Source organism: Muscardinus avellanarius, assembly GCF_963383645.1.
Source record: "Muscardinus avellanarius genome assembly, chromosome: 7".
Lineage (NCBI taxonomy): Eukaryota > Metazoa > Chordata > Mammalia > Rodentia > Gliridae > Muscardinus > Muscardinus avellanarius.
In genome coordinates, this window is record NC_137793.1 from 72,177,335 (window position 1) to 72,201,560 (window position 24,226).

The window sequence follows — 24,226 nt, forward strand, 5'->3', positions numbered from 1 at the left end:
CCTTCAAGAATCTTCTAATGAGCCATTTTAGGATACAAGTACCACAGGAAAGCCTCTGAACGACTCCATTCAAATATTTCAAAGATATATGAATCTGTTAAATAATTCTTGCACCATGAGTAATTCTAGGTACCCTGAATATAATGGCAGTACTCCAATTCCATGCAGAAGTGTTAAACTATATGATTCCAAGCTGGATGTAATGGAACACACCTATAATCACGATACCTGGGAGGCTGACACAGGAGAATCACAGGTTCAAGGCACCCTCAGCAATTTAGCAAGACCCTCACAGCAACTTAGTGAGACCCTGCTTCAAAGTTAAAAACCGGGCTGGAGGTATAACTCAGAGCTAAAATGCTCCTGGGTTCAATCACCCATACCACAAAAACAAACAAACAAACAAAGTTGTGCTGTAACTCAGAGGTAAAATGTCCCTAGGTTTAATCCCCAGTATTATTACCAAAATAAATAAATTTTTAAAAAAGATGATTCCAACTTATTTTCAATCCTATACAGGTATCACCTTTAATTTTCAAATTTCGGTTAGCTTGGTATGTTGGTATAAGCCTATTATCCCAGTACTGGGAGGGTGAGGCAAGAGGATCTCAGGTTCGAGGCTAGCCTCAGAAATTATCGAGACCTTGACTCTAAATGAAAAATAAAAAGGGCAGAGGGTACACCTTGGAGGTAGAATGCCCCTGAGTTCAATCTCTAGTTCAAAAAATATAATAAATAAAATATTGGGAGTAGAAGTGACTGAGATAGTCTATTTAAAACATTCATACTCAGGAAGCTGAGGCAGAAGAATCACAAATTTGAAATCAGCTTGAACAACTTAGCAAGACCTCATGTCAAAATTAAAAATTAAAAAAGGGCTACAAGTATAGCTCATCAGTGGAACACTCATAGGTTCTATCCCCAATAGTGTAAAACAAAAACAAACAGCATCTAAAGTTACATACTTAGATTTTCAACTAATATATTGACCTTTAGATTCATATTTACACACTGTTTTTCTACGTAAGACACTGCATCTAGATGACAAAAACTATTTCATGCCTTCTAATACAAGTAATGCTTTTCTCCCCCTTATAGTGGCAACTCAATTTTATTTTAGAACTGAAAAGAGAATTATTCAAGTATTTTCATCCTAACTTTCAATTTGAAAACCTTGCTCAATATTACTAAATTAAATGAAAGACTATAAAACACATGTCTCAAAACATTTTAGTAAATGAGTATGTATCCATTTCTATCATCTGACTGTGCTATTCAGAAAATTTTTTGTAAAGCTTTAGTGTGACCCAGAAACAGCTTAATAAAAGATATTAAAGTATAAGATGTTGAGCATTCCTATATTACTACTTAAGAACATTTATTCACATTTATTTATATTAAAATGGCAGCTCTATAACTTAGTATGACTAAAGTTAAAAAATTGAGATAAATACAGAAATGTACTGCTGCTTTTAATCACTTGATATCCTGCTCGTATATTTTCCTTTATGATAACAAATACCAAGCCACAAGCTACTTTAACTTTAGTCATATAACACTTGTAATAGTCAAATGGCTTTGCAAATGTGCTTCAGCACTTTGTTTTTAGGGTGACAGTATTATCTTTCCATATGTAACAGATGCAAATAGGTACACTTAGGTGATAGGAGGGAGCTATGTTTTCTGCAGAAAGATAGAAAAGGAGATAAATCCTTTTCAAAAAGGAACAGATCACATTTATTAAATAATTCTCTTATACACTCTAAATCTTGGGCTTAGTTTCACAGAAATTTTGGAATGATATCAAACAGTCTTACTTCCTCATCTCTTTTTGTTTAACAACTATATATTAAATGTCATCTAGTTTAATAACTTTTAAGGCAACAATGTGGAAGTCTCAAATCAGATGCAATATTTTTTGTTGTTGTTTTTTGGTGGTATTGAGGGTGAAACCTAGGGGATTTTCTACCTCCGGGCTATACTCCCAGACCTATATTATTCTTTATTTGGAAACTGGGTCTCACTAAGTCGCTGAGAGCCTTCACTAACTAGCTGAGGCTGGCTTTGAACCTGTGCGATCCTCCTGTCTCAGCCTCTCAACCGCTGGGTTTACAAGCATGTGCCACCACGCCCGGCTAACCAGATGCAATATTTGATACAGATTTTTTTTTTCTGACTTCATTTCTTCACTGGTTGGATAAGTCTATAAAAAATAATTTTAAAAAGTAAATTGTCCAAGGGTAAAACAACGAGAGGCTAAAGCATGTCATACATACTTCCTAAAGAACTGTTACCTTTGAGTAAATATGAGAATTTCCACCTCAGTTATTCTCTCATGCAAAAATAATCTAATGCTTAAAATAAATTAAGGTCATTATTTATATTATTTATTATAAAAAATGAGGAACTATAAAAGTAGAGATCTGTTGCTTCTTAAACCACATTTGCCAACTTATTAAAATTAAAGCCAACACTCCAAAATCAGAAATACAAAACAAAACTTTTCCCTACGTACATTTTTCTCAATAGCTTACCAAAAAATGATACCGATTATTCCTCCAAACTACAGACATATAGATTTATGAGTTGTAAGGCAGAGAAATATTAACTTCAAAGAGTTACTTCATCTTAATTATGAATTGGTATTACATTTTAAAACAATGGTAATACTAAAATACACTGACAGATATGATCACTATGTGCATATATGTAATGATCTTAGCAAAATATGCAACTTGCCAGTTAAGTAGAAATATTTCTTTTCACAAATGCTTTGAAGAAAAAGAATCTTAAAATTATATAAGAGCTGAAAATATAACTTTAACAAAGTTTACATGAAAGGTGGAACATTAGAAACTGGTGAAATTGTTTTGATTTTTTTCCCACAAATGATATCTTTATAATCCCTGTCAGAGGATGAAGTATTTTTCTAGGAAAAATAAAATACAAATTCTGCTTCCTGTATTACTTTATGTTTCAGTCACTTGCAGATCCTGGTCTGTTGTTATCTGCCACATCACTTTCTTTGTCCCAGTCTTTCATAGAGGCTCCCATCATGAAATCATCTCGTAGAATTGTCCAGCCCGGGCCCTCTTCTGATTTCATTTCCATCTGAGGAAAATTAACAAATTAAAATATTCAAGAGTCAACTTAATCACAAAAAATTTAAAAGTTCAAGGAACAGAACAAACTTTCCAATACTTAATTCTACAACAGAGGTGAAACCAAAACAACTTATAAGTTGACTTTACTTATACACTAATAAAATATTTTGGCAACCCTATAAACATGAAAGCAAAATATTTTCTGGAGTGGGGGAAAATACTGTGAATTCTAGGTTTGATATCAATTTTCAAAACCTTTTGACAACCCAAACAAACTTAAAATATTATTTAACTTTCAATGATAATTTATTAGAAACTTCTTGGCAAATTGTTTTAATATAAATAGAAATTTAACAATGACTTTTAGCCCAATATGTTATAGAAGACAAAAAGAATCTAATCCTTTTTTTTTCTTTTTTCAGTACCAGGGATGGAACCCAGGGGCATTGTAGCTCCAAGCTATACCCTCAGCCCTAGTTTTCAGTCTTTTTATTCTTGAAACAGGGTCTCACTGAGTTGTAAAGGGCCTTGCTAAGTAGCTGAGGCTGTCTGTGAACTGCAATCTTCCGGTCTCTGCCTCCTGAATGCTGGGATTACAATTGTGTGCCACCACACCCGGCAAGAGTCTAATCTTGATCCTGTGCTAGGTTTTATAAAACTATCTCATTTAACATTTAAAAAACCTGAACAAGAGCCGAGCATGGTGGTGCATGCTTGTAATCCCAGTACTTGGGAGGCCAAGAAAGGCAGATCACACAGGTTCGAAGCCAGCCTCTGAGGCTCTCAGAGAGACTGTGTTCCCAAGTAAAATAAAAAAATAGGTCTGGGAGTATAGTCCAGAGGTAGAAGACCTCTCGGTTTCATCCCCAGTACCACACCAAAAAAAGAAAAAGAAAAAAAAGAAAAAAAAAAACCTGAACCAAATGTTCTATATTTAGGTTATGATCTCATTATGTGACCCAATCATGTAGTAAAAGAGTAATCACATGCTAATGTTATAAATAACTGAAGCAGACAATAAGCATAATATGCAGTTCATTTTATTTAGTCATAGTATTACAGACCACTAATAAAACCCCAGCAATTACAGGCTTTCATTTCGTGGTACAACAGTGCCACCTTGTGGTATTATTAGTAATACAAAATGGGCAGCTCTGAACTAAATAGTTTTCCCTTCTTTCCACAAATATTTCATGAGACCTGTGTATCAAGCACTGTTCTAAGTATCAGAAATACAGTGATGAACAAAATAAAGTCTATCTTCACAGAGTTAACAGCCTATAAATATCTAAGTATTAAGTATAAATGACATTTACTTAAAAAAGTGTTATCTTTATATGTATTACAGGCATCTGCTAGGATACGAAAGATTACTTATCTAACGCTATTGAAACTTCAATCCTGAAACTTCAATCCTGAATCCTGTATTGACACTACAATCCTGAAACACTCATTACATTTTTGAAAATTTGCACACTACTAGTACATGAAAAAATATCCTACTGGCTAAGTCCTATATTCTTGGGATCAAAAATACAAGTAGAACTTGTGCCTGAATATAACCTGAAAGTCTGGATACTTCAGTAGAGTTCAGAACTGACTCAGTATGTTAAATATCAGCACTTTGTACTATAATTTAACCAACATAAACAAAAAAAATCTATGCTAGTTAAAAACTTATAATAAAACAGCATTAATACTTCTCTTGCCACATTAATGGAATAAAGTATGAAAAGTAATTTCAAACTCTCCTCATAGAGTATTTTAACATCTGCCATTCCCTTAGCTCTTATTTTCACTATATAAAAACTATATTCCAAAAACTAAAATCCTACTTCTATTGGATTAAGCTACTTCACTGGTAAGAGGCCACTTTTTCTGTTTCAACCAAAGTTTTCTTTGCCAATCTCTTCACTGTGTTTTGTGTGTACGCGCGCGTGTTAGTAACTAGGGATGGAATCCAAGGACAGTCTACCTCCAAGCTATACCACCAGCCCTATTTTATTCTTTTATTTTTGAAACAGGGCCTCACAAGTTGCTCAGGCTAGCTGCAAACCTATGCTTCTCCTGTCTCAGCCTCCTATGTACTGGGATTATAAGTATGCACCAACATGACCAACTCTCACCTTTAAAAAAAAAAAAAAAAGCTTAATAATGAACAGATACTCACTTTGAATAAGCAATTATAAGACTTCTCCTGGCACATGCTTGCAATCCCTCTACTTGGGAGGCTGAGACAGGAGGATTGCAGGTTCGCGGCCAGCCTTGGCTACTTAGTGAGGCCCTCTGTAACTTAGATCTTGTTTCAAAATAAAGATAAAAATAGGTCTAGGGTATATAGCTCAGAGGTAGAATGCCCCTGGGTTCCATCCCTAGCAACACACACACACACACACACACACACACACACACACACACACACACACACAACCTCTGCTGTCAAATTAACTCAAAGCCTTTAATTAAACTGTAAAAGAATGTATGGTCATATCTCAAATTACTCACTAGCAAAGACTTGTCCTGACTTTGATATTCATGTTTACGTATGAACATGCTCAATCTCAATATTAAGCCTCTAAGTCTATACAACAACATCCAACATGCTATCAACACATTACCAACCCAAAGCAGGCAGATCCCTCCCACCTGACCTCAATGCAGTGTTTGTACAGAGGGCTCCCTAAGACAGCCAACCCTGGTTGGTCTCTGAGTTACTCCTCTGCTAGGTAGCATCAGAAAAACTGTAGCAAACAGAAGAAATAACAAGAAAGGGAAGAATTCAGAAAAAAGCTTTTAAACAGATGTGTCAGAAAGAAGCAAACAATAGTAAAACAAAAGAAAAGATTAATTAAAATGGCAATACCAGTATCGCACAAGTTTGTCTCAAAAGACAATCAGTGTAAACATACAGTGGTAGTTTGTAGGGTGATTTTGGTGATTCTTTTTTTTTTCTTTTTTCTTTTTTTTTTTTTTTTTTTGCTCTTGAAGCAATTGATAACTTTATATCCCCGAGTCTTAAAATGTGATCCCAGGCCAATGGTATTTAACATCCACATCATTTGAAACTTTGTTAGAAATTAAAACTCTTCAGCTCCATTCCAGACCTACTGAATAAGAAACTCCATGGGGTGAAGCCCAGATATCTGTTTTTATAAGCTATCCAGTGATTCAGCAGTAAATCCTAAGAACCACCCATCTATAAAAGGACAAGTATTTTTTAGCAACAGTTTTCATTCACTGCTATAAGACCAAGTATTCTTTATGATCAAGAGGAAAAGATCTTAGAAAATCTGAGATTTGAAAAGCAGTATTAAGACTCAGTTCTGTATGCCGTAAGTATACCCATCAGATTGAAAAGAGCTTTCTTGAGAGCCCAATACACAAAATAAAAATAGAGCTACATCAGACATCATTGTAAACTTTCAGAACAATGGGAAATAAAAGAATATACCATAAGCTTCTAGTAATACAACAAAAAAGTCAAATAAACACAAAGAATCAGTAATCAGATTTCCTTATAGCAACCCTAAAAGCAAAAAGTGTTTTGAAAATGCCAAAAAATTCCAATTAAATTATAATACTCAAGACACATTATTTTTCAAGTATAAGTACCCAAGAGAGATATATGCAGATATAAAAGGTCCGCCAAATGTATAATTTAATGCAGTCTTTCTCAGGAAAACCACTGAGGATGTCCTCCACAAACAGATGGAGTAGGCCAAAAAGAAGAAGACATTGTACAGAAAAAAGAGGAAATTTAACAAAAGAAGTGAAGGGAATGTTTAAATCTGAGTGAAGGAAAATTCCAGAATAACTTAATGTTAAAAAGCTCTCCGCCATGGTAGTATCATTTACTATCATTTTACTCTGGAGAGTGATTTAACAAAAAAGTAGAAGTAAATGAAGAAAAAAGCAAAATATAAGTACCAGGATAGGAAAATCAATCAATCCAGTAGAAATTCAAAGATCACAGGAAATTTAAATCCCAGAAGGATAACTATGAAATAACCTCAGAGACCAATCAACCCGGAAAAAGGAAAATGGAGGCTTCTAAGAAAAATGTCTCAGAGAAAATAATTATAATAGATGTATTATATGAAGTAATTAGATTTTTGGAAATTAAATATACTGTGGAAATTGAACATGGAAATTCAAACAGTTACCCCAGACAAAACAGAGAGAAAACATATATGTGGAAAATTACGACATTCAGCTGGTAATAATACTTGCATGGACATAATAATAAATACCAGCTTAGCAAATAATTGTAGACCATATTGACAGGACAGGGGAGAGGAAAAAGACCATGTAAGAAAACTAAATCTTTGCCTATTAACATAGAAAATTAACAAATAATACCTCAAATTGATTGCTCCAAATATAGACTATATACACATTTGTTAAGAATACAGAGAGTATAAATGCCAACAACACTAGATAAAGAAGTAAGTAGCTATCACTGCGTTAAACCTATTCAGAATTAGTCAGAAAATGACATTATGTTATAGTATTCATTCTTTGGCAAAATGCAGCTTTATATATCATATAAATAAAAAGTTATTTAAAACAGAAAAACAGAAAAGCAGAAACTAAAGAAAAAAAAAACAACAACTAAATCATTTCTACAACCTCAAGTTTCCCAAATTTCTTCTAAGGTCTGCTCCCAAAAATTTCTCCCAAGAAACATACCTTTTTTGAATAATGATTCCACTTCATTTTTGAACTTATTCAATAAAAACATTATTCACAAACACAAATTATAGTATGAAGTCGTTATGTGGCAGATACTTTATAATAGTCATATTTTTAATTCTCTTAAGGGTCCTAGCCAGATGGCAATTATAATTCTTATCTTCACTCAAAGAAGTGAAGGAATTTATTCAAGTCCAGAGTTTATAAATTGCTGAGTCACTACTCAAACCCAGGTCCACTGATCTAAGCCCATATTCTTTTCACAATTACTACACTGTTCTAAAACCGAATCAATGATTAGAAAGCATATTACTTTGCTTCCTATTGGAACCTACTAACTACACAGTAGAACTACTACTCAAATTATAAAAAAAGATCTAACTGCATTTAAGAAGCATAATTTGAGCAAAATTATATTACACATTGGGTTTACTCGTTTCAATTTACTGTATCTTGTCCATAAACATGATCTACTACTGACTACAAAACCTAGAGCATACATTTGACAAAAACCAACACTCATTCATGTTAAATAACAAACACTGCAGAAAATTGGAATAGAAGGAACACATTTCAACATCATTAAGGCGATATACAATAAACCCAAAGCCAGTATCATACAGAATGGGGAAGAACTACAGGAATTTTCTCTAAATTCAGGAGCACGACAAGGATACCCACTATCACCACTCCTTTTCAATATAGTCCTTGAGACTCTTGCCAGAGCCATAAGACAAGAGATATCAAAGGAATTCAAAGAAAAAGAGGAATTAAAATTATCCTTGTTTGCAGATGGCATGATCCTTTATCTAGAAAACCCAAAGAACCCAACCAAAAGACTACTAGAGCTGATTAACAAATTCAGCAAAGTTGCAGGATACAAGAAATCAGTTGCTTTTTCTATATGCCAACAATGAATCCACAATGAAAGAAATAAAGAAAACAATTCCATTCACAATAACCGCAAAACTAATAAAATCCCTAGGAATAAACTTAACCAAAGATGTAAAAGACCTCTACAATGAAAACTACAAAACATTAAAGAAAAAAACTGAAGAAGACCGACCTTAGAAGATGGAAAAATCTCCCTTGCTCATGGATAGGCAGAATAAATATCATCAAAATGGCCATTCTACCAAAAGTGTTCTACAAATTCAATGCAATTCCTATCAAAATACCAAAGACATTCTTCATAGACCTAAAAAATTAGTCATGAATTTTATATGGAGAAAGAAAAGACACAAAGAAATAGCCAAAGAAATTCTCAGCAATAAGAACCATGCAGGAGGCATCACAATCCCTGACTTCAAATTATACTACAGAGTAATAGTAGTTAAAACAGCATGGTAGTGGCACAAAAACAGGCACGCAAACCAATGGAACAGAATAAAAGATACAAAAACAAACTCACACACTTATAGTCAATTGATCTTTGACAAAAGGGTCAAACTCATACACTAGAGAAAATACAGCCTTTTCAACAAATGGTGTTGGGAGAACTGGCTATCCATTTGTAGAAAGATGGAACTAAATCCTTACCTCTCACCGTGCACAGGAATCAACTTGAGATGGATCAAAGACTTGGAAATTAGACCAGAGACTGTGAAACTATTAGAGGACAGCATAGGCTCAACACCACAACATATAGGCAGAGGAAGTAACTTTCACAACAAAGAACTGAAAATTAAAGCAAGAATTAACAAGTGAGATGGCATCAAACTACAAAGTTTCTCCTCATCAAAGGAAACCATCAAGAACCGAAAGAGAAAACCTACAGAATGGGAGAAGATCTTTACCAGTCATCACTCTGAGAGGGCTAATATCCAGAATATACAAAGAGCTCAAAAGATTCTACACTTCAAAACAAATAAGCCAATCAAGAAATGGGCAAATGAATTGAATAGCCACTTCACAAAAGAGACAGAAATAGCCAATAGATACATGAAAAAATGTTTAACCTCATTAGCCATCAGGGAGATGCAAATCAAAACTACTCTGAGATTCCATCTAACCCCAATCAGAGTGGCAGGCATAAATAAATCAAAAACAACAAATGCTGGTGAGGCTGTGGGGAAACCGGAACTCTTTTACACTGTTGGTGGGAGTGCAAACTAGTTCAGCCACTATGGAGATCAGTGTGGAGAGTCCTTAGAAAACTGGGAATGGAACCACCATATGATACAGTTATGCCACTCCTGGGTATCCTTCCAAAGGGTTGAAACCAGAGAACTACAGTAACATATGCATACCTGTGTCCATAGCAGCACTATTTGTAATAGCCAAAATATGGAACTAACCTAGGTCTCTATCAACAGATGAAAGGATTGCAAAATTATGGGAAATACACATAATGGAATTCTATTCAGCAATAAAGAACAAAATCATGTCATTCGCAAGAAGATGGAACAATGTGAGATGTCATTATGTTAAGTGAGATCAGCCAAGCACAGAAAGAGAAGGGACATATGTTTTCTCTACTATGCCCAAGCTAGAGAGGATTAGGGATACCAGAGGAATTCCAGATAATGGAGGGGGAAACTTAGCAAAGCTAGAAAGGAAAAGTTGAAGACGAAGAAGGTTGAGGTTGATTAACTGGAGGAGCTACAATAGAATATGTGTATAAATGTGAATGTAGCATGGTCACCTGGACACTCATTGTGTTGGGAAGGGAGAAAAGGGGAAGTGGGGTGACACCAAGTACTGTGTAAATGTACGCCATTTTCAATATGATTCACATAAAAAAAGTTGGGGAAAAAAACACGGAGCACACACAGGATTAATAATAATTAAAAAAAAATAGAAAATCAGAGGAAAAGCTTGCTTAGGGTGATCCTAAGACATTCAATACAAAAACTTGCTTAGGGTGATCCCTGAGTAGATCTGATTAAATGTTAAGACATCAAAAGAATGAAGGGGTTTAGGCTTATTGTTAACACAGAAGTAGCAGAAATTTGATGCATTTTCTTAGAATAGTAATAAAAACCAAGAGAGTTCTGAATTTGAATCTCCATTAATCCAATGACTGGCACTTCAAATCAGAATGTTTTAGAGGACAAGGATTTGAAAGAAATTAAAAATTTCTTAACCAGGGTATAAATAAATTACAAGCCAGAGTAAGCCATATTATATATGTGAGGCACAGATATTTATTACCATTAGTCAGCTTTGCATTATTTTGACAAAATAGCTCAGTTATATAACATGAGGAAAGGCTTATTTTGGGGTCATGGTTTCAGCCTGTGGTCAGCTGGCTTCATTCCTTTAGGGCATGGTATGAGCACATATTAGAAGAAACTGCTCACCGTCTGATAATTGGGAGGCAAAGAGAGTGAGAGGAAAGCAGCTGAGGGCTCAATGTTCCTTTCAAGGCCACACACCCAATGAACTAACTCCTTCCAGCTAAGTCCCACCTCGTAAATGTACCAACACCTACCAACCGCACCAGAGCCTGAGGGCCACTCCTTTAACACATGGGATTTGGTGGACATTTTAGATCTAAACCATAGCACAGTGTTAACATCTAAGTAAAGACTGATAATCAAAACTGATCAACTTATGGAGTCCTTCAGTGTTGATGTAAGGCAGCACTGATTCAATGACCTAAAGCAGTCTACAGGATAAAAGTGGCTCTTTGGGCTTACATGGCCTAAAAAGTGATTAAATGCAAAATTGTAATGAAAACCATGACACAAAAAGCAAACAGCCCCCCAACCTAATTTTATACAAATACTTAATCTGCATCATATAGAGGCCATCTGTGTCAATTATGAAGATGGAGACAACTCTGAAGCTTCAATTTCAGTATTTAAGCATACACTTGCAGCTATTGAAAAAAGCATCAAAAAAATGTTTGGATTTATTAGTACAACACCAAATAAATAAAAGCTTAACCTCAGTTCATTTTGAAAGGGGAAAACTATATGAAACCCTAAAAAAATATAAACAGGTGGAAGTTGGGCATGGTGGCACATGCTTGTAATGCCAGTACTTGGGAGGCTAAGACAGGAGGACCATAGGTTTACCACCAGCCTCAGGTACTTAGTGAAGCCCTATTTCAAAATAAAGAATAAAAAAAAAATAGGCTGGGGTGTAGTTCGAAGGTAGAACAGCCCTCGGTTCAATCCCCAGTTCCATAATCAATCGATCAATCAAACAAATACTAGAGTCATACCTATATTTGCAATAAGCAACAGTTGATTTCATTGCTTTTCCCTAAGATTGTATGATTTTCAATTTAGGTTCATCGATATTTAAAAAGGTTCTTAACACTAGCTAAATTCAACTAAATACCTTTGTTGCTAACATTTTTTAGTGAGCTATTTATAACTGCAGTTAGTAATCTAGCTGAAACTGATAAACCCTACTTGAATATGCTTCTGTGGAATGAAGGATATACTGGGTAATGTCTTTACATTAAAAAAATTCTTGTAGAAATAAACAAAGGTAAAATGTAGGCTCTAATCTTCAGAAGTTGAATAAGAATATAAATAATTTTTAATCATTCAAGATATTCTAGCATCCTATTAGTCATTAAGGATTAAAATTCTTTCTTTTGCAGTGCACAAAATTTTCAATTAAGAACCTGCAAATCAGGATTATATGACAATATAGTATATTACTATATTACAAAATATGTAGGATTATATATAATCCTGTGTATCAACACAACCTGAATTTTTATTCTGCTTCTCAAAGAATTCCTATCAAGCAAATCCTAATCATCTTGATCTATTTCTGTCTTTTCCATCCCTCCATAAACCTAACTATTTATGTAGAATAACATTCTAGGCATTAAGTTCACTTGAGCTTCAGTTTTGTGAACTGTGTGTGTGCGTGTATGTGGTACTGGGGAAGGAACTCGGGTATTCTACTTCTGAGTTACCATCCCCAGCCCTACTTTATTCTTTTATTTTGAAACAGGGTCTCACAAAGTTGTGGAGGGCTGTACTAAGTTGCTGAGGCTGGCCTTGAACCTGTGATTCTCCTATCTTATCCAAGTACTGGCATTAAAAGCATGTGCCACCATCCCCAGCTTGTTAACTATCTTTATACTTTTCAAAATTTTTTATAGTTTTCAGATTCAGAGAGATAATTTATAAGGTCCATGTAAACTAGAAAAACATGTATTAGACTATCCTGCAGGGGGAAAAAAATCAATAGTCTGAAATTGCACCACCTTTAATGATAGTAGAAACATATGTTAAATGTATAGAGTTCTCTAAGAAAATCTATTTTTGTCTTTCCAAGCATTCAAGTTTATTACTCCTGAAAACATGCTTTGTTTATTCACTGTTTTTCAACCAATGCATTACTTTTGTTTTAATTTCACTTTCTGCCCTTGGTCTTGCCATGTAATCAACACATATATGTACTTGCTCAAAATGGTTCTGTTTGATGGTTTCTATTCCAACTCACTATTCTACAAAAATGAGTTTTAGGAAACATTAATTTGACAGTGATTTTCCCCACTGCTTATATCCTCTTAAGAATTATAAATGACTTAGTCAACTAAACTAGCTAAAACGCCAAATGAAACATCTCAAAGAAACTTTCAACACAAAAAAAGCTCTACACATTTTCACACTAAATTAAGAAAATGTTTGAAATATTTAGAATACAATCTGGCAGTTAATCTCTTCAAATACATACTTGCTACATTATTATATATTATGTAAATGAAAATCCAGATTTATAAACAAATAAATTGGCAGAGCCATGAATTCATCTGGAAAACATAGGAAGGTCTTAATATCAGAAATTTGTTAAAAAGCTTAAATGGGAAAATATATGTAAAAGAGCTTTTTAAAACATGAAATATATAAACAAAATTAAGCTATATATAAATATAGAATCTGCATATTATCAGTATTTACTGAATCCCATGGAAGATTTAAAAATAGAAGGATGGCTCTCATCAAAAGGGGTGATTTTAGGTTTGTAACACAGAAAGCACAAGGTTTGGGATGGAACATCTTGTCCCAGAACCCAAAAGGGCATGGGCCAGTTTATATGTTTTCCCACAGCCACATCTGTGAGTTTAAGACAACACAATGATTACAAAGAACTGTAAATATTACATGAATAAAAATAACTATGTTTGTGATATTTTTAAAAGATGGACAACAAAGAAAGGTAGGAAGGTTAACTTCCCAGCATAAGAGGTAACTTTAAAATTTATTCCTTACCCTGGAAAAAAAGTAATTAAAAGAAACAGTAGCTCCCATTTTGGGGAAGTTTAATTTGTCCTCCCTAAAATATTAGCTAGTAAGTTAGGAAATTACCATTCTGTAACCTCCAATGAATGACCTATGTGTTCTACTCATGGATCAGTAATTGAGGCTAAAAGAAAAGATGGGTGTTGAAAGTGTAGTTGCTCCTGCAAAAGCATTCATCACAGAAACTTCTTTCTAACCACAGGGAATGTGGAATGCAACATTAATAAGGAAACTTTTATTTATTATCACTCTGACCAAGGAAAAAACTGAAAAACTAATATGGGGCATTCTGACACTGTGCCTCCTGGCACAGTATTTAAGTATCACACATATGAAATATGATACTAAGAAAGTTAAATCTAGGCTGGACATATTGGTGCACACCTGTAATGCACCTGGGAGGCTGAGATAGGAGGACTGCAGGTTCAATGCCAACCTTAGCAACTTAGAGAGGCCCTATATATCTTGGTGAACCTGTTTCCAAATAAAATAGATATGGGGGTATAGTCCAGAGATAGAATCCCCAGTTCTACAAAAAAAAAAAAAAAAAAAAAATTAAATTTCATCAAACTTTTAGTCCTAATTGCCAGCTTACAGAAAAAAGTTAAAAATACTATGATGAAACAATCAGACAACTTCAAGCCCTGGATTTATTAATCATTCTACATGACAAGTGACTTGACTGCTTAAAAAAGTGAGTCTTTTTTAATTTTTGCAAGGAGCTGGTCAAGAATAAATAAGATACAACCAAGGTATGACCTTAACTGGATTCTGGTCCTCATAGTTAGAAAAAAAAATCTTTTAAACTGCATAGTATATGAATTGTATCTCCATAAATCTGGTTTTTAAGAAAGAGAATCTTTGGCATACATGTGGGTACTGCTTTTAAATAATCAGCCCAAACAAAATCTAAGTAAAAAAAAAGATAAGCAAGCTATATAAAACAAAAACAAGGATTGACAATTTTTAAATGTATCCTTTCAAGTTTACTTTGTTTAAAAATGTTCATGAAGGAACTGAATAAAAACAAGATTCTAAATTTGTATTAGATATACAATAATTAAATACAAGATGCATTTGATTTATACTGCATTTTAATTTGCAGATAAATAGCCAATTCTAACATTTACAGAAAATTTTCTAAACTAAATTTAATTCTGAAACATCTAATTATATTTTATATATTATATAAGTTTTGAGAAATTAGTATTTTAATATACATCAGTCTCTATTATGCTCTACATCAAGTGAAGAGGATGAAGAAATAGTAAAAGTCAGTCTTCAAGCTGCTTCTCACCACTCTTCTCACTCCTGAGACCACAGTTCCTTAGCCAGCCCCAACTCTAGCTCATCTGGGTGAGAGTAGAATGAGATGTTTTCTGTTCTGATTCTCTTTGCATCAAGCATCTCCTATCTTCCAAAACCCAGCACTAATGTCTACAACAGGGTATTACTGTAATACGGGCTGCATGAGAATCCAGATTCTATCAATGAATGTCTCTTGGGATAAGTGATTTAACCCTTCTGATTCTAGGTTTTTCAACTCTAACATAGGAATTCTACTACTTCTAAAAATGGTAATTATGACAAAACATTTTACATAGTATCTAGTACAAACCAAATAGGCCTTCTCAGCTACTATACCTACTTGCTGATGCCCTAAATTATGTTTCCTCAGAATTACCAACTTAAGATATCTGTAATTATCCAATGATGTTCTGCATACTATTCATAAAGAAAAAACATTCAAGTAAAATGACAGCATCCACTTAGAAACCTCACTGTCTTGATAAGTATATTTTTATATGTAATACATTTTATCTTGCATAGCCTGAAATGAAGAAAGAGAAAGAAAATTCCTGCTTCCTCAAAGTCTAGTTTTATTATTTTCGAAGAATTATAAATTGCCAAATCCAACATACCTGAAGTGAGGATTTTACAAATCCAAACATAATTTTTAATGTTTTTGGTATCTTTTGAATTGTCCAGTAATAAAGTAAGAAGCAGTAAGTTTCTTTGAAAACTGGTTCCCAACTTAAGAAATCATCTTTTAATATTTATTAGAGGAAAAAAATTAGTACTAAGTATAAAGATCTTATCCTGATAACATCCAATACAAAATAACAATAACTTACAAGAATTGACATAGCACTTACTATGCATGAAACATCTTTCCAAGCACTCTCTATATATTAACTCATGTGGCTCACATAACATCCCTTTGAAGTGGAGAGGACTACTACTACTATTGCTGCTGCTGCTACTACTATATGACAGGTGCTCTGAACCTAGCAGACTGGTTCTTGAATCCATAACCTACTACTTATACCCCACAAATGCTCTCAATTATCTACTACTCAAAAATAATGAGTTTTGGCTGGGCGTGATGGTGCACACTTGTAATCCCAGCATTTGGGAGGCTGAGAAAGGAGGATCACAGTTGGTGGAGAGCCTCAGCTACTACTTAGGGAAGCCCTTTGCAACTCACTGAGACTCTGTTTCAAAATAAAGAATAAAAAATAAATAGAAATAGGGCTGGGAGTGTACCTCAGAGGCAGAATGCCCTGGGTTCCATCTTCAGTACCACAAAAACAAAAGAAAATAAGAAGATGAGTTTTAGCAAGAAATAATATTCTTTGAATTTTTAAAATGTCCACATAGGTGGAAATGTAGTACAACACTCCTTTCTCCCTCTTTTTTTAATGACACAGTCTCACTTATGAAACTCCTATACAGGCAGCTACTTAGACAACATTTTTTCATATACTGACAGAATTTCCTCATATAGGGCCAAAGGATGCATGGTACCATTATTAATTTTAATATAACAGTAGTAAAGATGTCCACAACAGTTCCATACAAACCTACAATGGTTCTTATACTTTACTTATCCCCTTATTTTCCCCACGTCAAAATGCTGCGTGTTACCATATTGCCAAACATAAGTTCCCTCTGATTACAACTGCTGTTCGGATGAGAGACTACCCTACATTAAAACCAAATTGCATACTTTAAAGGAAGTAAACACAATGAGAAACTGGCTTTAAAGAGTTCCCATCAACAATAATGTGTACAATCCTGCACATTCTCATTCAAACTTGGAGTCTATCTTTTGTATAAACTCTAATCTATTTAGGCATTTTCAGTAAACAAACATTAAGCTGAATTACTTACAAATTTAGGATTCCACACATTCCAGTGAGAGCAGCTTTTTTGTGAGAATAAAACACTGCTGCCCTGCAAGCAGGGGCAATTTAAGGACAATATCTTTCTCCTCCCCCTTGCCTGTCTTCCACACCCCCAACAACGCTTGAATACGAGCCCTGAAAAGTGCTGGGGGACCACCTAGAGAACTGTGTGAGGAAGTCCTTCCTTCCACTCCTGGGTTTCCTTCTTTAGGACTAAGAACTCAGTCATCTAAGAGGCCTCAGAGGAATTAACAGTTTTAAAGTATACAGCAATCCACACTCTGGGTTATAATTTACAAAAGAAACCAGGTATTTCAAAAGCATTCAACCACTAAATATCTAGCTATGAAGAAATTACAAGGTCACTATTTATGAAAAATGTATGAGAAACAGAGCACCCTAGTTTATCTCTACATTTGGCATTTGCTTTAGGATTTCATTATCACAAAATCAGAGAAAATTATACAAAGCCTATTCTGGGAACTTTTATTGAAATCTGTTGACCTACAATCACTACAGAAATTACGTAGTTAAGAAAACTAGCTAGCCGGGCGTGGTGGCACACGCTTGTAATCCCCACGCTTGGGAGGCAGAGACAGGAGGATCGCGCAGGTTCGAAGCCAGCCACGTGCTGGCTTAGGAGACCCTGTTTCCAAATAAAAATGTAAAAATAGGTCTGGGAGTGTAGCCCGGAGGTAGAAGGGCTTCCAGGAACCCCAGTACCACCACCAAAAAAAAAAAAAAAAAAAAGAAAAGAAAACTAGCTAACATTTCCTCTTACAACAAAATTACTGTGGTTTTATTATAACAAAACATGTCCTGAAATATGGGTGATTTCTGATAAATAAAAACTTTGAAGAAAGTCTAATTCAAGAGTATAGGTAACATAACCTATGGTTTTCTTTTTTTGATTTTTTTTTTAATTGGTGCATTGTAGTTATACATCTTAATGGAATACAAGATGGTAGAGGTAATATAAGCACACATCACTCAATTAACTCTTCCCCAATTCCCACCCCATTCCCTTCCCACTCCCTCCTTCTCATGTTTGGCTTAGTAATTAATTTTGATATGTTTGTCAATATACATAATGTACATTAGGGAATAGCAACCAATATATTCTCCTTTGAGACAGATTTAAAATGCATTATATTTGCTTCTGTCCTGCCTTTATGAAAAGAGAGCTAAATTTCACGAAATATGACAAGTTTAGTTAGCTTTTAAAGAGAACAACAAAAAAATTACAACTTTAAAAGCTAATAAAAAGCACGAATGCTTCTTCATTAAAATTTTTTAAATTACTTTAACATACAGAGAAAATAAATCCCTCTGGAGAGGTATGTGAATGAGAGAAGAAAGGTATTAAGAGTTAAAGCTTATAATTTTAATAAAAACCTTTCTTAAACAAAATACAAGTTTTTGTTGCTTCTTTGAACCATGCCCTAAATACAACTTAACCTTTGATGTGGGGGGGGGGTCGTCAAGTTGAAGGCTGGCATGCCCCTGTGGCTGGCTGAGCCACTCCATTCATTTGGTCTACAGGAAGACCAATTACAGGGCCAGGATTAGGGCAGGTTCTCCAAAAATCAATTTTTTACATCTACAAACTTTAGAAAAACTCTCTGAAATACACTCTTCATCTTCCCTAACTTAGTAAACAGGCTACCTGTCCTTTAGAGATTTGGTGACCCTGCTGAGACACAGGAGCTCATCCACGTAGCCTCCTACCATGTAGCCTCAGATCTCTGCCTCCTCCTTTGTGGCCATGCTGTTTACATTTGTTAAGTTAAAATTCTTTAGCAGAAGGTATGAGTTTTAAAATTTTATCCCAACCTACTTCCTTGGAATCTTTTTTTTCAACTCCCCTGGTTAGAAAATGCCCTTCTTGATTTTTTATTTTGAAACAAGATCTCACCAATCTTCCTATCTCAGCTGCCTAAGTATTGAGATTTCAGGTAAGTACCTATGGGCCCAGTAAGAACAAACAGGACTTTAAGAGCAAGTCTTTCCACTGAAATTATAGCTCGAAAGACATTAGCTGTAAGAATATATGATTAAATACATGTGTACTACACATAGTACACAAGTATACACAAACATAAAGCAGCCTCCTAAATCACAGTTATGTAACTTATTAAGAAATGAATCTCAGTAATATGGGCATCTATACTCTCTTCGTTATCTAGGAAACAATCTAAACACATACATGCACATGTCCATATATATAAGTATCAAAAGATCCACAAAGGAATACAGATAATCACAAAAAGTTGCAAATCCAGAGAAATACAACTGTCTACATCTTCTTTACATATATGGACATTTTCCTCCTCATGAGGCTAAAAATTTAAAAAGATACTTAAAAGCTGCTTTCAGATTAAAAAGAAAATCAAACATAAGATATGAATTTATCTCTACTCCTTACAGGAACTCAAAAAATTAAAGTTAAAAAAGGTATAAATGAGCAAGTAAATAATACAGAAGAGAAAAAAATCAGAAGACAAATAATAATAATTTTTTTTGAGGGAGTAAAAACTGGGTAGAATAGTGTCAACCAATTACAAAAGAAAAAAAGAGGTCTTCTTTTTTTTTTTTTTGCCAGTACTGGGGTTGGAACCCAGGGGCATTCTACCTCCAAGCTATGCCCCAGCCCTATTTTTTATTCTTTATTTTGAAACAGGGTCTCACTGTTTGCAAAGGGCCTCACACTAAGTAGCTGAGGCTGTACGCAAACCCGGATCCTCCTGCTCAGCCTTCCAAGCACTGGGATTACAAGTGTGTACCATCAAGCCCAGCAAAGATGTTTTCTTTTGTAAATGAAAAAAAAAAGCAGAAAATGAGAAACAAGCAGTATGGAGAGTTGAGGGCAATCTGAAAGGAAGAGGGAATAGTTGTGATGGGTATGATAAAAACAGAACAGTGGCTTACACTCTATTGAGAAGCAGACCCATAGGATCCCAACATGGAAAAGTAGTTTAGTCCCTAAGATATGACTAGTATTATTATTTTGGTATTGGGGATTGGGTGTCTAATCCAGGGGTGGTCTACCACTGAGCTATACCCCCAATTATTTTTATATTTTCATTTTTTATTTTTATTTTTTGTGGGTCTGGGGATGGAACCCAGGGCCATTCGATCTCCAAGGTACACCTGCTGTCTTATTTTTTATTCTTTATTTTAAAACAGGGTCTCACTAAATTGCAGAGGGTCTCACTAATTAGCTGAGGCTGTCCACGAACTGCGATCCTCCGGTCTCAGCCTCCCAAATGCTGGGATTATGAATGCTGGGATTACAAACCTGCGCCACCATACCCAGCTTCTTTTTATATTTTAATCTGAGATAGGATGTCCATAAATTACCTAGGCTGGCCTTGAACTTGAATGCACCATCCCATCTGGTCCCTGCAAGTATTAATCCAGAGAAGTCTTGTACTCTGGAACACTGAACAGCACAAAGGACTTTGAGGAAGTCTACATGCTGAGTTTTAAGAGCCTCCCAAACTATTTCTACATTCAAGGAATGTAAGCAGCAAATGTCTTATTCCATAACACTGCAGACTAGAATTGTTCTGTTAAAAAAAAAAAAATCTAAGGGATCCTAAAGAAACAAACAAAAAAAAGAGAACACTGTGTATAATGGTTTGGGTTTAGAATGTCCCCCTACTCCTCACAGAAACAAGGTAGTGATGTCAGAAGCTGGGCTTGGTTGCTAAGGTTGTAGCCTTGAAGGTTAGAGAAGGTTCTCTCCTCCCCTTGCTTTCTGTTTCTGGCTCGCTCCAGTTTCCATGATGTGAAGAGCAGAGCATTGCAGTCTCCCTCTCTGCTCTTCGCCACCAGGCCCTGAGCTCACATATACAGCTTGACAAGGACTAATCCCAAAAATCTCCAAAACATTGTTAACAAACAAATCTTCCTTCCTCTAAATTGTGTGTGCAGTCCATCTTTTTGGATTATATCAGTGAGAATGTTGACCAAGACACTTGGGCATCCCACAAAGAGAACAGACTCTACTTGATTTTCTACAGCTGAGATCACCAGTCAGCAAACTCTGGGCTGACAGGAATTTTCAATCAATTCTTTAATACTTTACTCTTTAACATAAAACAGACAGTGAGGATCATCATTCATTTGAGAAAAGGCCTCCAACTCAAAAGACTAAGACCAGCTGGGCATGGTGGTGCACACTTATAATCCCAGCATTCAGGAGGCAGAGACCAGAGGACTGTGGTTCACAAACAGCCTCAGCTTCTTAGCAAGGCCCTACATAACTCAGTGAGACCCTGTTTCAAAAATAAAAAGACTAGCCGGCGCATGGTGGTGCACGCTTGTAATCCCAGCATTCAGGAGGCTGAGACAGGAAGATTGTGGTTCGCGGACAGCCTCAGCTACTTAGGCCCTCTGCACTTTAGTGAGACCCTGTTTTAAAATAAAGAATAAGCCGGGCATGGTGGCACATGATTGTAATCCCAGCATTCGGGAGGCTGAGACCTGAGGATTGCGGTTCGTGGACAGCCTCAGCTACTTAGTGAGGCCCTCTGCAACTCAGTGAGACCTGGTTTCAAAATGAAGAATAAAATATAGGGCAGGGGGTGTAGCTTGGAGGTCAAATGCCCCTGGGTTCCATCCCCAGACCCGCAAAAAAATAAAATAAATAAAATAAAATAAAGAATAAAAAATAGGGCTGGGGGTGTACCTCAGAGGTAGAAAGAAAGAAAGAAAGAAAGAAAGAAAGAAAGAAAGAAAGAAAGAAAGAAAGAAGACTAAAACCTAGGGCTGGGAGTGTAACTCAGTCAGAGGTAGTATCCCCCTGGGTTCCATCCCCAGTACCTTAAAAAAAAAAAAAAAATACTAAGACCAAAATAAATAGCACAAGTGAGCTAGAAAGAGACTAAGACAATACAGAACACAAGAAAAAAATCAAACCACCTATAATTAATTTCTCAAAGAGAAAATACATACCATATTTATGAAATAAGACTCAAAAATTAAAGAACACCAAAAAGGTATTCAAAATTTAAAACTACAAAATTATGTCCCCCCCACTCCCAATTTAACACATGGGCTGGAAACCAAAAAAACTTTTACAAGCCAGGGGTGGTAGCACATGTCTATAATCCCAATACTTGGGAAGCTGAGTCAGGAGAACCATAGGCTCAAAGCCAGTCTCAGCAACTGAACATGGCTTTTAGCAATTTAGTGAGATCCTATTTCAAAATGAAAAATATAGGGCTGGGACACAGCTTGAAGGTAGAATGCTCCTGGGTTCAATACCAGCACCAAAGGGAAATAAAAAAAACCTTTTCCAGAAAAGTGTTAGAGCAATAAAAAAAATTGAAGAAAAAAAGTTATGAAAATCAAAGAACCAACCTTAAGACCCAACAACCATTTAAACAATAATCTCAGAAAGAAAACACAGAAGAGAAAGGGACAAAAGTAATCAAAGACATTAAAGCAAACAAGAACAAAACAGCATGTTTAGAAGAGAGAAATATGAAATCACTAGACTAATAACAAAGCCCAACAAGTATCCCCAAAAAAGGCATGAAAAAAAGCTACCCCAGGGCATTTCACTGTAAAATTTTAGAATAACAAGTATAAAGAGAAGATGTTAAAAGCTTCCAGCTGAAAGCAGCAGTTACTGATTCTGTCACAGAAGTCTAAAACCTAGCAAGGCCTCCCTCCATCTAGGGGAAAGCCTGTCCTCTTCTGCCTCCGGCTTCTAGTGGTTGTTAGCATTCCTCAACTTGTAGCCCCATCTCTCCCACCTCTGACTCCAGGGTCACACTGTCTACCCTGTTTCTGTCTATTAAATCTCTCTCATGTGTCTTGTGACACTTGTTACTGGATTTAGAATCCACTGAATAACTAAGGATGATCTTTTCATCATAAGATCCTCAATTACTTCTACAAAAACCTTTTGTCTGAATAAGATACTTTCATGGGTTTCAGAAATTAGGATACTATGTATCATTTCTGTAGTCATATATCAGGTTAACACATTGATATGAAAAGAAGACATACAAAGCCAGGTGTGGTGGTGCACTCTTGTAATACCAGTACTTGGTAGGCTGAGACTGGAGGATTCGGGTGTGTGGCCAGCTACTGTAGCTACTTAGTGAGACCCTCGGCAACTTAATGAGACCCTGTTTCAAAATAAAGAATTAAAAACTCAGGCTGGGGGTGTAGCTCAGAGGTAGAATGCCCCTTGGATCAATCTCCAGTACTGCAAAATAAAAAGAAAAGAAAAGAGAAGAGAAGAGAGGAGAGGAGAGGAGAGGAGAGGAGAGGAGAGGAGAGGAGAGGAGAGGAGAAGACAAGACATACAGTCCAAGAAACAGAGGCTACCACATAGGAAAGAGGCAAAGGGAATTCCCAAGATAATTAGAAAGCCTTGATGCAAAAAGACAGTGCACAACAACTAAAGAACAGCCAGGCAGTAGCAGGAGAACCAAAAGGAAAATGCAAACGAGAAGGGTTCAGCAGTTCTTCTGAAGACTTTGGAAAACAATCCATATGAACTCAATAAATGAAGAGGCAAGAACTAGCTCAAGGAAAAATAAAAATTATATGAAAAAATATAGTTATTACTTTTTTGTACACTGTCTTGCTCAGTAGTGAGCAATATCTATACTGAATACTGATTTAGCCAAAAATATGACTACACTATGTTGGAAGGCCACAGAATGTGGTTGGCATGAGAACAAATGGGAGTTCAAATAGTCTTTACCTTCAATAAAAGAGAGTAGCTAGTAGTATTGATAAAGAAATGGTGTAAATATGAGTGAAGATAGGAGAGTAAATACTAAAAGATCTAACAGTTGAAAATGTTTACCTACGAGTTGAAGATGCAGAGTAAAGGGTACAGAGAAATGGGCAGTTACTATTTTATTTAATTTTAGGCTTATTTGTAATATTATGCTCTTATTGCTTCAATAATTAAATTTTAAAATTCTAACCCAGAAAAAATATCCTGAGAAAAATTGCTTGTTCAGGCCATAACACAACTAAGAAGCATTTGTCAAAATGT

The 24,226-nt window shown here is 35.4% G+C and overlaps 1 protein-coding gene across 1 annotated transcript in view; it reads right to left on the reverse strand.

Moving 5' to 3' along the window:
- Window positions 1-2,976: 2,976 nt before the first annotated feature.
- Window positions 2,977-24,226, reverse strand: part of RRP15 (ribosomal RNA processing 15 homolog) — a gene marked incomplete at both ends in the record, with an annotated part of 47,085 nt that continues 25,835 nt past the window's right edge. The window contains one exon of the mRNA XM_080699465.1: window positions 2,977-3,111. Coding sequence (XP_080555591.1) covers window positions 2,977-3,111 — 135 coding nt within the window. The remainder of the gene's footprint in view (window positions 3,112-24,226) is intronic.